Source organism: Aythya fuligula, chromosome 2 (assembly GCF_009819795.1).
Source record: "Aythya fuligula isolate bAytFul2 chromosome 2, bAytFul2.pri, whole genome shotgun sequence".
Lineage (NCBI taxonomy): Eukaryota > Metazoa > Chordata > Aves > Anseriformes > Anatidae > Aythya > Aythya fuligula.
In genome coordinates this window covers 113,531,575-113,546,260 of record NC_045560.1, presented here as the reverse complement: position 1 = coordinate 113,546,260, position 14,686 = coordinate 113,531,575, and the positions used below count along the sequence as shown (strand labels likewise).

Below are 14,686 nucleotides of genomic sequence, written 5' to 3'. Positions count from 1 at the left end.
TTGCCTGTTTCTCTGTTCATATCTGATAATTGATAACTTTCCTGATTTCAGTGGCAATCAGAAGTTAGAGAAAAGCAAGAACGAAAAATGTTAGAAGCAAAACATGTTGTTCAATCTACCAGTTAAAATAGTTTAAAGTAATTTTTTTTAAAGAGATTGACCGTGTCCTTCCCCAGTTAGCATTTACTTGTTCTCCTGGATTTTATCATGTAGCAGGCTGTTCATGGCAAAGCATTAAGTATGACTTGCTTGTCGCTGAATGTGATGCATCCCTCTCCACCCTGCAGCAGAAATGATGGAGATTTAATTAGACCAAATCAAAAGCAGCTTCTAGAAAACAAATATGATTTAAAATTGTTTTCATAATCATGCAATGGTATAAATTATATTTCTTAATGAGTCTTTTTAATGTAGCATATTACAGGGAGAAGCATTCTAAACTTGATTTTATTGTTTTTTTTTGAAGGGCATTAGGACTTTTTAGCCTGATTGACAGCTTATGGCCTCCAGTAGTGCCTGTAAAAGTTCCTGGACAAAGTCAAGACCCTGAAATGGTAAGTCTTGTTATTGTGGAAATGTGTTTTTTCACTCACGATTACTATTTTTCTTAGTAGTGTAATCATATTTATTTTGGGTATCAGATTCTCGCCCTCTCTTTATTTAGCTATTGAGTGTTGTTTTACTGGTTCTAAGCTAACCTGAGGCACTCTGGATCAGCAGCTTCTTTCCAAAACGATGCAGCTGGTGTTCTCTTAATCCTCTAGAGCTAGGGTGATAGAATGGCCAGACAAATTACTCCTCCTCTCCTTTCTTTGCAGGAGGAAAGAGATATTAGCTGGCTCCATGCTATCTGAGAAATCTATATACAGTGATACTAACTCATTCTTTTGAAGCTCTTTTCTGGAGATTAATTCCAGTGAAAATAGACTGACTGCTGGAATTAGGTCTTATACTAGGTAGGGTGCTTCTGGCTGACAGTTGTCCCATGTGAAGACAGTCAACAGATGAACACAAAAATAAACTAATAGAAAATAATTAATGTTTTTGTGATTTTGGGAGGTGGTGGAAGTTCCTAATGTGAGGTATTGAAAAGAATAAGAAGTATGTTACTGTACATTTGCAAATCTAAAATTGCATATTTAATTTTCATTTAATTAGCTTTTGTATTTGAAAAGGAGTCATGTCATATTGAGTGGCATTTTGGTAAAACGAGGTCATTTGAGAAGTTTCTTGGTGACCAAGTACTTGTGCTGTCCTGCTGTTCTTGTATAGCTGTTCTTGGGGGAAGAAGTTTGTGGTATTAAAAATCTGTGTTAGAGCCTAGAGGAGTCAATCAGGATGCAAGTTCTCATAAAGCAGAAAAAGCTGGAAATAAACAAGTTTCAAAAGCAGAGGACATAAAAGGTGGATATTGCAAGTTGTTTCTAGTTATTTCTAAAGTCTGAGAATGTTTTCGCTTCAGTGTACAGTGTTCTTCGGATTGTACAGGGATTTATGTTGAATAATAAAAAGTTCAGACCTTGGTTGTAAACCAAGACTGAAACTGAGTGAAACCGCTATTGTCTCCTTGGTTCTCCCTTTCATATAGACGTTTCAGAAGTCTTAGAGGAGTGGGTTGTTTTGTGTGTTACTGTGGACAACAGAATAGGAATATCCACCAATGGATCAAAGCTCGTAAATGTTCTTCAGCATTGTTATGACTTTCATTTGTTCTCCATTTTCTCTGTTTTATTAGCAATCTAGAAATGGAGGAAACTTTCCATAATAATTCAATTTACACCCTGTCATGGCTTTGAAATACTAATTCATTCTACAGAGTATCAAGCATATTCTACTGCTGCAGGTTTTTGGCAGAATGCAGGTTTTTTAGGTGCAATACATTTTTTGTGGCACAAGCAGTATAGCTTTACACACAGTTTTATGGAAGCACATATAAGCATAAATAAATAATACTGCCAACACATTGAAAAAGTTGCTTGGGAAGAAGAGATCTGTGACACTGATTTCTTTTTAGCCATATGTGCCTTCAGGTACCTTTTCAGTGCCATTAGTGCCAAACAAGAATATGGGTTGATGTCTTTTTTTTTCCCTTATGCAACTTTTTTTAAAATGAGTGGGCAGCTGTCTTTAGTAGATTCATATTTCTCATATTAAATTAAACACTTTATTAACTATAAACATTGCTAGAAGAATATTTACCAGATCAAAAATAAAAATGATTTTCTAGCAGGGTCTTTTATTTCTCAGAAGCCTTTCTCTGTCTTTGAGTGGAGATCGATAAAGTTGTTACGTCACAATACTTTTTAAGGGGGGGGGACAGAAAAATCTGGCATAACACAAGAAGAGCAGTTCTTGTAGTTGTTGAGTTCCTGTTCTTCATTATCTCCTTGTGCTGTCCTGGATTTAATTTGGCAGCTTTAAAAGTTCTTCATCTGTTTACTATCACAAAAACCCACCCACATGCAAAAGTCCCCAAATCTCAGAAAAGTTATGGATGTTAAAAAAATAAATAATCAGGGTACTCCTACCATGTAATAAAAAAATACAAAAACAACAATCACCACCTTGGAATAGCTGCAGTGTTTGCCAAGTGTGCCAAATCATGAGATGTTTTTATGATGAGGATCAATGTCAGATTACGGAAAGAATGATACACACAAGCTGATTTCACTTATAACTTGTGCATGTTGCTTTATTAACTCAGCTCCTACTTCAGAGGGTCATTATTTTATTTTCCCATCACTCTTAAAATGTAAATTGTGTGGTTCATTTTGGCTATTATTATAAAACCTGACTGGCCAGATTGAAGTGCCTTTTTTAATGTCACATTTCTTTTCCTTTTTTTTTTTTTTTTTTTTTTTTTAATAGATGACAACTAATCTTCCTCCTCCCAGCTTCTGTTACATTCTTACTGTTCAGTCTGGTGAAATACATGTGGAAGTGGATGAGGAAGAGCAGATTTCTAATTTGTACCAGCCACCAGCTGTTCATGGTCTAAAGGAAATTCTTCAGGTAGGCTGCTTTAAAAGTCTGATGACAAATGCTTTGTACCACTGAATTTCTGCTTGTCTCATTCCCTGTTTTTGTACCATTATTTTCAGATCGATGGTTGTAATGAACGTTGTAGCTTTTGGGCACAAGTGCTATACCTGAGGCTGCAGGTAATCTTTTCACTTAGTGAAGAAATCAACATAAAATCAACTTAATGATGTGTGAAAGGCCAGCATTTATCTTGTTTAGGGGAAAGAAAAACTTCCTGTATCATCTTCAAGAGCTATTTGTGCAGAATTATCACCAGGTCTAAAATGCTTGTGAATGGGTAAGAAGGACTGCATCTTACTGCAGTTGAAGCTGCATGGTTTCAATCCCATTTGCTCTAGAAGCTGAACTATACTTGAATAACTTGCTATCTAGCTAGAGATAATGTTTCACTGTAGTAAGGAAGCTTACAGACAGTTGAGACTTGCAATGAAAATCAATGTACTGTCCTTAGATACATAGCAAGAAGTTCCCAGTCAGCAGAATGGGGATAGAATTGAACAGATGACAGTTATATAAAAAATCAGTTTTGCTCTCTGCATGCAAGTGGGTGGACTATTTTTGTTGACTTCAATAGAAGCCCCTCAGGCAAATTTGGCTTTTATGGTCCAGCTAGTAGAAAGGAGGAACTCTTAGGTAAATACATCTGCCATCCATACTGTGTTGGAAAGCTTATAATTATGTTTTATTTATTTGTTTCTGAATGATGCTACAATTTTCTTTCAAAGTGTTGCTAACTCCCTCAGTAGTTAAAGGAATTTTTTGTTGCTGATTTATTTATTTTTTCCTGGCGACTGGATCCTCAGTACAGCCAGCCCTGAATTCTGGTGGAGAATAATTTGCAATTGTCCATCAGCTCCACAAGAAACAAGTGTGAATCAAAGCATATGGACCAAAGACAAAGAAATTCCAGAACGGCCAGCAAAATAGCTGGGGATGCTTCCCACCAGCGTGAGACATAAATTTAGTTTGGTCTTGTCCTCTTGCTTCAAAAGCCAATGTGTTGTGATTTGATTTTGGGGCGGGCAGTACTTTTAGCTCCTGTGATGAGGGGTATCTCTTGTCACTCAGCCGTGTTTTCTCTGCTGAGCGCATGCAGAGTATTTACCAACATGACAGCAAAGCATTTGCAAACGTGGGAAGTTATGTCTACCTTGATAGGACCTTCAGGCTGCTAACAGAAAGATGGGCATGTACATGTGTGGACTTCTGTTTCCAAGCAGCCTGTTCAATTTAAATAAATAAATTACAGACTGGTGGTATGCTACCCAAGCATTTTTATATTTAGGTACATCTACCTATGTCTGAGACACCAGGGTTCATCAATATTCTTGTGTAGAATCACTTCATCACTCCACTAGAGGGAAGATGAAGTATGCAGGAACAGTTGTGACTTTGAAGAATGGAAGCTTATCTAACACGAAAAAAAGTCTGTAATTTCTTCTTGCTACTAGGAAGTTTACTGGGTATTTTTCGTTTAGTGAACAGTAAGCACTAGATTTTCATGAGTGAATATGACTGCTCATGATTTTTTTGAAAGTAATATTGGAAATCAATAGCAATCTCCTTTTTTTCTGTAATACTGCTGGGTAACACTTCTAGAAACATAAAAAGCATTTACCTGCTGTTAGTGTATCACTTTCCTAATCCTTCCAGAAGAAGGTCGTGAACAGCAGCTTGTTTACTGCAGTTACCTTCGCCAAGACGATTTATCCTTCATGTGCAAAATCATCAAGTTATAATATGTGAGCTAGGGACTACAATTTGCTTCGTTTAGCAGGTCTGTTATTATTAGATAATCTGCTACAGGAGTTAAGTCAAAAGTACTTTAAAAATAATATTTATTCTACGTAGCAAGAGTATTCTGAGATGCTTCGTTTGTGTGAAGGAGGAATGGAAATACGCTTTTATTATTACTCAGAATCTGTACTGTGGTACAGAAGGAATATGAGGAAATATATTCCATCTGTGGTTAAGGAGCTGTCCTTCCTTATAACTCAATCCTGCTGCTATTTGTCTGTTGTGTCCTTTCTGTTCAGAACAAATTGTCACACACAGCAAGATGATGATTTTATACTAACTTGTGATTTTTTGCTGTTATTATTATTTACTTTTTGGATGACTCTTCTGAAAGCCAGCTTTTAACGTGTTAGGAATTCTCACGGGACAGCTGCAAAAAATCTTTCTTTTGAAGATATTTTAATGGTATCTGTACGGAGGAGGTACTCAAATGCATACAGTTATTAGGAAAAGAAAAAATGTAAATGCGATTGCCAGCATATATTAAGGCAGGACCATAATATACGAGTTACAAGTTTTACCAGCCATTATTTCTAATTACTGCATTTGTTCTAAGAGCTGCTAGCATGAACAAAAAGTTAATTTTAGCCTGGTTAACACTTTCAGGGTTTGAACACAACTGAAGACAAAAAGTTGGGGTTCTTATTGCATTACCTTGTGCTAGGGAAATGCAACTTTGAGAATAAAATACTTCTGTGATATGTCTCTCCAATCATTGTAGTATTTAAATTTCATTTGAATGTTTTAAGTATGATTTTTTAAGCAACAGATTAATTAAATAGTAACAAAGCCTTTTTTTTTTTAATTAAGAAAGTAATTTAATTTCAGTTAAATATTTTAAAATACTAGAATCTTCAAAATTAGGAGTTGTTTGGACTGGTAAATATGCAATATGCTCAAGTTATTAAACTTGTTTTTCCTAAAGTGTGGGAAAATTCACATGCGTGTAAATACAAACTTCATGTTTAAAAAAAAAAAAAGGAAGAAGAAGAAGAAGAAAAGAACAGATCGTCAAATTGTCTGGTTTTGTTAGAGATCCTGGATTAAACACTGATGTCTGCATCATGTCTATGCAATCTGTCTTGCTCATCATCCCAGTGTGAAAATTAAAATATATATATATAATTATAAATAGTGTAAAATTATGAATTAGTAATAACTGTTTTCAGATATGAAGTCTGACATTAAATTTAATTATTTTTTTGTTGTGACATCACTAATTTTGATGTACCATAATTTAGTTGCACCAGAGTATTTTCATACCTGTCATAGTCAGAAAACTTACATTGTCATTATGGATTCTTGTGTTTCTTAATTATAAGATTATCTATTTAATTATAAGTTATCTACTTTTCTACTTTCACGTATCATTCAAATATTTGGAGATGTATTTATTCAACAAGAAACGTGCAGCTTTGTAACTGCAGTACCTATCCACTGCAAGGAGTGGAGGTTTTGAGAATCAGATAACACTGCATGGAAAATTTGCTAAATAATAGTAGTGGTAGTGTTAGCCTTTCTTTTTTTCCAAGGGAAATATTATGCAAGACTTTGTTCATAAAAATGGTCAATTAACTTTTCATAAAATTTATTTTCAGATCCAAGTGAGTAAGACATGATAGTTGATAGTGGTAGAGCCAAGCTCACAGTGGATCAATCTTGTAAAGTTAATTTAAGGTAGAGATGTTACTCCATATCTGCATTAAGGAGTAATGAGGAATTCCAATAAAACTTTAATTCATTTTTGTGTACGGGCCCTAAGCGTAGTAATGTGTCGGTTTTATTGGTTGCTTAAAGATGAAGATGTTACTTTAGTCTTTCCTTCTTCTAAAAGTTAATGACTACATTCCAATTTAGTTGTTTTTTTTTTGTTTGTTTGTTTGTTCTTTTAAATCGTAGACAAAGCACAGTATTCCTACAAATCAAAGAGAGATTTTGTTGTTTGTGACTGACTTCACACTGCAAGATGTAGCTCACACAATTCCAAAGGTTGTTGCTGTGTCAATTGCTGCATCATGCGTTCTCAGTACGGAAATCATAGAAGCCCTCAGTGCTGCCTCACGACTCATCTTCTTCAAGGATGCCCTGTGGGGAAATGGTAAGCTTTACATGTGGTTTTGAAGCAGTTGGAATTGAACTGAACTAACACCCTAATCTATAACACTGTAATATGTGGCCTACAGAGACTTTCACTCTCAATTGAAGATGAAATGTTACAAGTTTGGGATGAGAAATTTGAATGGGGTTGTAATTAGAAATTTTCTGTGAGATTTCTCTTTTGTATTTTTGGTTATATCTCCTATGAAACTGAGAAATGAAATTATCCTATGGTATGTTCACCAATATTTCTGTCAGTCTTCCTTGATGACTGTTGAATCTAAAGACCGGTATCAATCAAATCTGCTAGCTGACAGAAGACTCAGAAATAGTAAGCAGCTTGGTTTCATTTGTTTTGGTATTCTTGCAGAAACTTGTTTTATTGAGCTTACTACTTCTAAAAGGAGTAAGACAATGAATCTAGAGACTTGCATGTCCCTAGACACAGAACTTTTCCAAACTACCATAAAGCATCTCAGCTGTGAGAGCCCTTCCCACCATACAGGTTCTGTGAAGTAGTTCACTCTACATTCATTTTTAGTTGCTCATAAAAACGAGGCTCGCCCATCATTCTGTGTGGTGCATCTGTGTGGGGAGGTGTAATTCACATCTCTTGCCTTCCCTCACTTCCAAGATGCAAGTGGATGGGAAGTACCAAACCGTGTAAATAGCCATGTGTCCTGTTGCTGCATCTGCTAACCGGTCTGTTTTCCCTTACTAGCTGAGGTTGTACTGGTTTCATGCAAACTGAGCCACGCACCTCTGCTTTGGAGAGTAAAGTATTGCGTGCATCTGCTCTTTGTAATCTTTAAAACAAAGTAAGACCACCTTGAGGGGTGTCCAAGCTTATTACTGGGGGAAGAGACAATAACTTCGTGTTTCCAGTGTGGTACAATGAAGTCTGCATGGGATTTGATTCTCTTTTGCCATGTTAGATTTTTTTTTTTAAATCTTTTCCCTGGGAGTCACGAAGTGTAACAAGAGCATGCTGCATGTATCACTGAAAGCAAAATATTTTGTCATTGAGAAAACCTGATGGAGTCTGTCCATCTGTTTAGTAGCTGGCAGAGATCGTTGTCTTTATTGGCCATGACAATTATCATGGTCACCTTTTTCCCTGTTACTGTACTGAGTTGAAATGTCTTTGTTGGCAGGTAGGATTATTTGTGTTGAACGTACTGTTCTCTTATTACAAAAGCCTCTTTTGTGCTCGGCTGCCGGTGCTGACCTCAGTGAGCTGCCTGGCCCTGTCAAACTCGATGAGCTGGATTCTGCCACACAGGCCAATTCCATTTGTGCTGTGAGAGGTTCGTATGGCCTTTTTTGAAATGAATGTGGTTAATTATTCGTGTTCACTTTAATCTTTCAGGTCCTGGTATTGATTTCTTGCATAAGCAGGGTGCAGGAATAAAAAAGCACAGTATTGCTGTAGATCATTGGGATATGTAAGTTCTTATGCTTCTTCCTGGGCTCCATTTGTCTTTTGCTGGCCAAGCTCTGCCTGGCTACTGCTCCCACCCAGAATAAAGGTTTGATGCACGGCCTGGTTTATTATATTCCTTCCTTCAGCATCTTCTTTCAGGAGCCTTCTGTTCACACCAGCCTTGTTGGTATTGGCAACAGTAAGGTATACCAATATTTTTCAGGCAGGTGGAGAAGATTATGTCAGCCAGACTCTGAGCAGTAGGGGTTACTGTCTGAGTTCCCTGGAGCTCTGCTGCAATGGGGCAATTTAATATTTCACCATAGTCACCTAGCTTAACTTGGCCAATATTTGCTCACCAGCCACTTTGGATCATTGCTGTGTCTAATACTTTAGTCCTACCACTAACCATGCAGAAACATTTCTTACAGTGTAATTTCAAATATTTCCTAATAGTACAGAAAGATTTCATACAATATATTTTATAACACTTAGTCCAGTCAAGTTCTTAAGCCCCCCCAAATGCATAGTGCCTATAGGGAAAAGCCCTTAAAAGCCAGGTACTTTCAGCTTTTAAAAACAGTTTTCTCTCTTAATTTAACTCTTATGATTCCAGTAGCCCTTGTAGAAAATTCTTGATACTGTTTTACGTTTACACTTCGAAGTATTCACCTGAATGTTTGAGAGGCTTGAAATAATAGCAAATAATGATTACAAATGAATCCTTCCAGCTATAAAGCAGTACACTGAAAAGTCAAATTTAAGCTACTTAAAGCTATTACTAAACATACCTTCTCTTAGAATACATCTACAGGTTAGTGATGCCTCTGTGATTGATATATGATCACCTTGCAGTGACAGTCTTGAACTCTGCATAACAAGAAATAAGCACAACTACAAGCACTGTAAGCCTCAGTCATTATGTATGTCCATCTCCCATTGATACTGTGAGTTACCTGAAGGATATTTCTGTCACTGAGTAGGAAATACTTTTTGGCCTTTTCTTTAACCTCTGCAATATTTATGCTAAGAGTTACCACTTCTCTGCTCTTGTTTATTGTAACTAGGTAGGGGAAGTGCCTGTCTGCTTTTGACCCATTGACAGTTTGTATATAAAGCAAAATTTGAGTCCTTTCCTTTTTCAGTAGAGCAACGAAAATACACCTTTGTGATCCTGTGTGCAAACAAGTACTTTACTTACCTGGAGGATTTCATGTTACCTGGCCAGCCCCAGTACACTTACATAAGAGGTGTCATGCTTTCCCCGATTTTTTATTACAGATGTAAGAATGACAACAGGAGAAATTAATCCCACAGTCTTGTCTTGCTTAATATGAAATTTGCCTGGGGTAGCTGTTACCAGTATGTTCCCACAGCTTTGTACCAATGTAGAGTGTAACATATCTTTATGTCTATGCTAGCTATATATAGATTATAACCTCACTTTTTTGTGTAACTAAAATTATTTAATAAAATTTAAGATATATATACGCTGGTTTGGAATTTGTTTAGCTACTGCCTACAGGTTTCTACTGAAGATGTGAAACTAACAGTATTAGCATTGTTTTGTTGGTGGGAACATATTGATGGTGTAATCCATAGAAGAAAAACTAACTTCTCCAAAATTCACTCACCACCTCTCTCTCACCTAGAGAAAAACTCACAGAAATGTTAATCTGGCTTTCAGTGAGAAGCAAGATTACTTTGTTAATTGTTTTTCTTTGTGCCGTTCTTTCACTTGCCATACTTGTAGTCACCTACGTGTTCTGTACGTAGGCTTCCTCTCACCCCTCAAAGGGGCTGCAAATGCTTCCTCTACCCCTCCTTGAAGCATTGCCCCTCCCTGCTCTTTTGCCATCATTGCTGCTCCTCCTGGCTCTCAGGAGGTTGGCAGTGTACCTTCTCAGCCTTCACTAGCAAAACTTCCTGGTGATCAGTGGAATATCCCCTGCTGCAAACTGTCTGTATTTGTGTCAGTGTTCTGCTCAGTGAAGTCTCCCAGTTATACTCAGTCAAATCCTCCCTTCCCCACCAGAAAGGGCAACGCTGTAATCCAAACAGAGCCGCCGAGTCTGTCAGAAGTCTTTCTTTCAGGGAGGTCTGATCATACCAGCTCTGGGATGCAATATGTTCCTGGTCAGCAGACGAGTGAGAACCTGGGATTGCTTCCTCCTGGAAACTTTGTTCTTCTTTCAAAGATGAGTCTGTGTTTCTCACCTGTGAGCACAGGGTTGATAATTTGTTTTCTCATCACTATTCATTGCAAAGTAATTTCCAACCTCTTTTTGCTGTATTGTAGGAGTCAGGATCACCCTAAATGTTGGCAGTTCATACTGCACAGAACTACTTCTCCTCCTAACCATACTTATGAGCAAATTCTACTTAGTTCATACCACATATGTTGTGCGGGAATATTACATGATTAATGATGTTTGCCTAGTGTATGATTCACATCCAGTGATTGAATTTTGACACTGCATGTTTTCATATTTAAGCCCTTACTCAGTTTTTTTTTTTTTTCTGTTTCCCTTGTAACAGCCTGAACAAAATGGAGTAAATCATGTTACCTCGCTCTCTCTTTTGGGTTGAAATTTTTCCCTTCCTATCTATTAATCAGGGTAACTGATTGGCAAAAAATAATAATATCTATATTCATTTTTCAAACATTTCAACCAGAGTGTTACTTTAATCCTCCTTTGCATTCCTCACTCGAGACCTGTTTTTCCAGGTGTTGTCCTGATTGAGCTATTGTCAGTCTCTTCTTAATGATGTCAGCCACAGCCCAGAAAAATAGAGTAGAGGTAAAAACCTAATTTTGGCTATGTGCATTTCCATTTAAAAAAATAGGATCTTGGGAGAATATCCAAAAGGTTTGTGAAAATCAAGCAAAATATAAATTCTTGACAAAGATGTGCAACTGTTCAGCTGCTTAAACTTGAGTGATCACTGTGCATACAGGATGCAAAAGGCTGTCACTGGATTATTAGATCTGTTGCTGTTTGGAGTTATGTTTGTTCTGACTTCAGTGATCTCTGGTGGTTTCATGAGGGAATTCTGTTTTCATCAAAATAAACCTCTCCCGTAGACCTAATCTCAGAATGATCCTGGTTCATCTTCAGATGTAATTCTGTTACTTGTGCACTGGCATTCCACAGTTGCAGTATAGCACAACACTGAGGGAAAAATTAAAAGGCTTAGAGAGAAACAGATCAGTCAGAAAAAGGTTTTTGTTTTTAATCGAAATAGTGACTTTTTTGTAAAAAAAGAAAACATAGCCAGCAAAATTGTAGTTTTTTTCTTTTCCATGAGCAAAGAAAACATGCCTCTGTTGTGGCAGGAATCATTTACCTTGCAAATGCCAATAGAAACTCACAGGTTATAACAGGAACTGGAGAATCAAAATTATTTTTGTTACATCCCAAGAGGTTAAACACACAGAATTGCAGTGTAATCCATGGAAGGGGCGGAGAAAGAGAGAGAGAGAGAGAGAGAGAGAAGATTGGGTTATAAATGTAATAGTTGAGAAGTTGGTTTCCTGATCTTCAGACTTGTTGTCCTTTGAATTCCCGAAGGACAATATGGTTTTGTTGTTTACGTGTAGCTCCCTCCTTTCTGACAATCCTTGTCTCTGACAGTCCTTGTCTCAGGAGAGTCAGGAAAGCTGAAGATTAAGACCCTGTTTCACAGACAGTGTGAATGCTCCCTAGTCTCCAAGGGCTTATTTCATTGAACATATTACATAACTGCAAGGTTCTTGCTCAAAAGGAGCTGGAATTTTTAGTCCTTGCATCTTTTGTACCAGACTGAGAGTTTATTTTATGGTAAATTTGTTCTTAGAGCTGATCCACTACGTATAGTTCAAAATACTTTAAGTATTTTCTCCATAAACAATGCTAATTATTTCAGCATACCATTACCATAAGGCATAATACAGTGTTTAAAAGTCTTTACTGGCTTCTCATAAAACTCAGAATGTTTTTCTTGCCAAAAGAATCAAAGCCCCTTATAGCAGTCCTAAGTGTCTTTGGCATTCCCTTCTTAGGCACACACTTAAACCAGTGGGCAAGATCTAATCTCTCTTAAATCAGTATAAATGAAGAATAACTCCATAGGTAATGGAATTTAACCTGCATCGTTGTCTTTGAAAGTGATTGTGTCTTCTAATTGGTTTGTGTTTCCTAAATATTGATATCAAACAATCTGGCCTGATGATTTTTCTAACTCCTTATTGCCAAGGACATATTGCAGGACCAATGAGACCAAAACAAGCAAACAAACAAAACAAGCAAACAAAACAGAAAAGCAATAAAACCCTCAAAACAGAACAAATGAGCCTGTTTGGAAAGTTAATCTTCAAATATCCACCTTTTGATATTTTTAAAATGCCATGCTGTCATTCCTTGGTGGATGGATGTAGGAGAAGGCAATGAGACTGCTGGAGAAGCTTAGGCTTGCTCTGACCCCAAGAAAGGAAGAGTCTTATTCTTGAGATGAAAATATAAAAGGGTCAAACATGACCCTTTTTTTGTGTGCCTGTGTTTGCTAGGTTGCATTTAGTATTTTAAAAGGATTTCGTTTTCTGTAGGTACCATTGTCGGAGTTAATGAGAGCACTGCCTTCTCCTGGCCTACGTGTGACAGATGTGGCAATGGAAAGTTGGAACTGTATCCCCGGGACAGGTGAGAGTCAGGGTGCTCCTTAGGATTCCAGGTGTTCTGCAGATGTAGCCATAACAGCAATAGGTGATGCAATAATTCCTGCAGGCACAGACTGCACTTTGTTCCTTCCTAGAACTAAGACGTAGTATTTTTATTGCTGATGAACTGATAAAGCCAGCAAGGTTAGATTAATTTATTAAGAATGATACAAGAAGATATGAAATGGTTTGAATTTGCAGTCACCATGTTTTTCCAAGCTAATTTTTTGCTTAAAAAGGTTTCATACCCCTCTGCATTGTAATAGTAGTAGTTTTAATGAACACACCACATAAATCACAGGCCTGGCTTTAAGCTCCTTGAAAAGTAGCTTCTTGTGTACCAACATTTTTCTACCCAGCGTTGTTACCCTGCATACCACTAATTCACCTCAGTTTTGTGCCGCACTGTGATCTGAGCTGTATTTTACATAAATGGAAAATGCAGACCAGTTAGAGCATAAAAAGAAGGAAAGGGGGTTCTTCCTGTTGGAAAAGCTTACAAACAGCATAAGGAGAAGCAGGGTGACTTCAATCCTGTTGAAACATACACCATTTTCCTAAATAGGAGAAGTTTTACTGCATATGGTCTGTTATGTATAACCTCAGGGGGGAAAGCTGAAAATATAGCAACATAATTATTGTCCTATATTACACTATCATGCAGAAAACCAGGAGGTATGCCTGTACACATAGTAGTGTTGTTTGTGATTTTATTTTAGTATATTCTCAAGAACACTTTTGCTTTGTTTGGAGAACAATGTAGCATCAGCACTTATTTAAGACCATATTCCAACAAGCCCTTATGGCTGTGCTTAATTTTCTGCATATGGCCTAAGTGTGTGCTGTAAATGTTGAGTGTCTGCTGAATGAGGACCTAAATCAACAAGTCATTTAGGCCAAATCTATACCTTATTTTTCCCCTGTCACCATAACTTTTAGAAGGTTATGAGATTAATATTTGATTGCATTATCTATAAGTAGCAACCTCCCCCCCATGTTGCTGAAAGTTATAAAAAGAAGTTCCTTTTGCTAGAAGAGTTTAGGTCCTCCAAGAAAGTCACTCAGGTCCACCAACAGAGGAGAGCAATTCGCTGTTATCTGCTGAATCTCTGAACCAGGCTTTTCTACTACAAGTCTACTACCAGCAAAGCAGTTAGAGAATAAGCAAGTTGTTTTTTGTTTGTGTTTTGATTTTGTGATTGATAACTTTTCCGTTCTCTGTGTTTTTCCATCATTATTTGCATGCTTCAGAGGATTGCTGTATTGCAACCAGTGCTCTGAAGTTGTTGTTTCACCAGTTTTGAAAATGCAGTTGGAAGTCTTCTTGAGTTGTCCATCCCGATCTCAAAGTACAGTAAAAGTAAAGGTATGGCACGAAATGAGCTAACATTTATTGAGTATAATGAGGCTAGATATGTAGACACATAGCTACTCTAAATTACACTTTTATAAACAGCTCTGTTACAAAAAAAAAAAAAAAAAAAAAAAAAAAGAAGATGTAAGAGTACCCCATAATTTAATCTGGTGCTAGGCTTGTGTTTCATTGGACTGAGAATCCAATTCCCAGGTCTTGTTCAAGTAACACAGTCACTGAGTTCACCCCAGGGTTTCCAAAATGTCAAATGCATCAG

The 14,686-nt window shown here is 37.1% G+C and overlaps 1 protein-coding gene across 4 annotated transcripts in view; it reads left to right on the top strand.

The window, feature by feature from the left end:
• Nucleotides 1-14,686, top strand: part of SPIDR (scaffold protein involved in DNA repair) — a 69,686-nt gene that overhangs the window by 51,593 nt on the left and 3,407 nt on the right. For 2 of the 4 annotated variants that reach the window (XM_032182191.1, XM_032182187.1), the window contains 7 exons: nt 467-554; nt 2,869-3,012; nt 3,102-3,161; nt 6,739-6,937; nt 8,091-8,243; nt 12,945-13,038; nt 14,307-14,421. In XM_032182191.1, the coding sequence (XP_032038082.1) occupies nt 467-554; nt 2,869-3,012; nt 3,102-3,161; nt 6,739-6,937; nt 8,091-8,243; nt 12,945-13,038; nt 14,307-14,421 (853 nt within the window). The remainder of the gene's footprint in view (nt 1-466; nt 555-2,868; nt 3,013-3,101; nt 3,162-6,738; nt 6,938-8,090; nt 8,244-12,944; nt 13,039-14,306; nt 14,422-14,686) is intronic. The other 2 variants (XM_032182188.1, XM_032182189.1) reach the window with 2 other exon arrangements.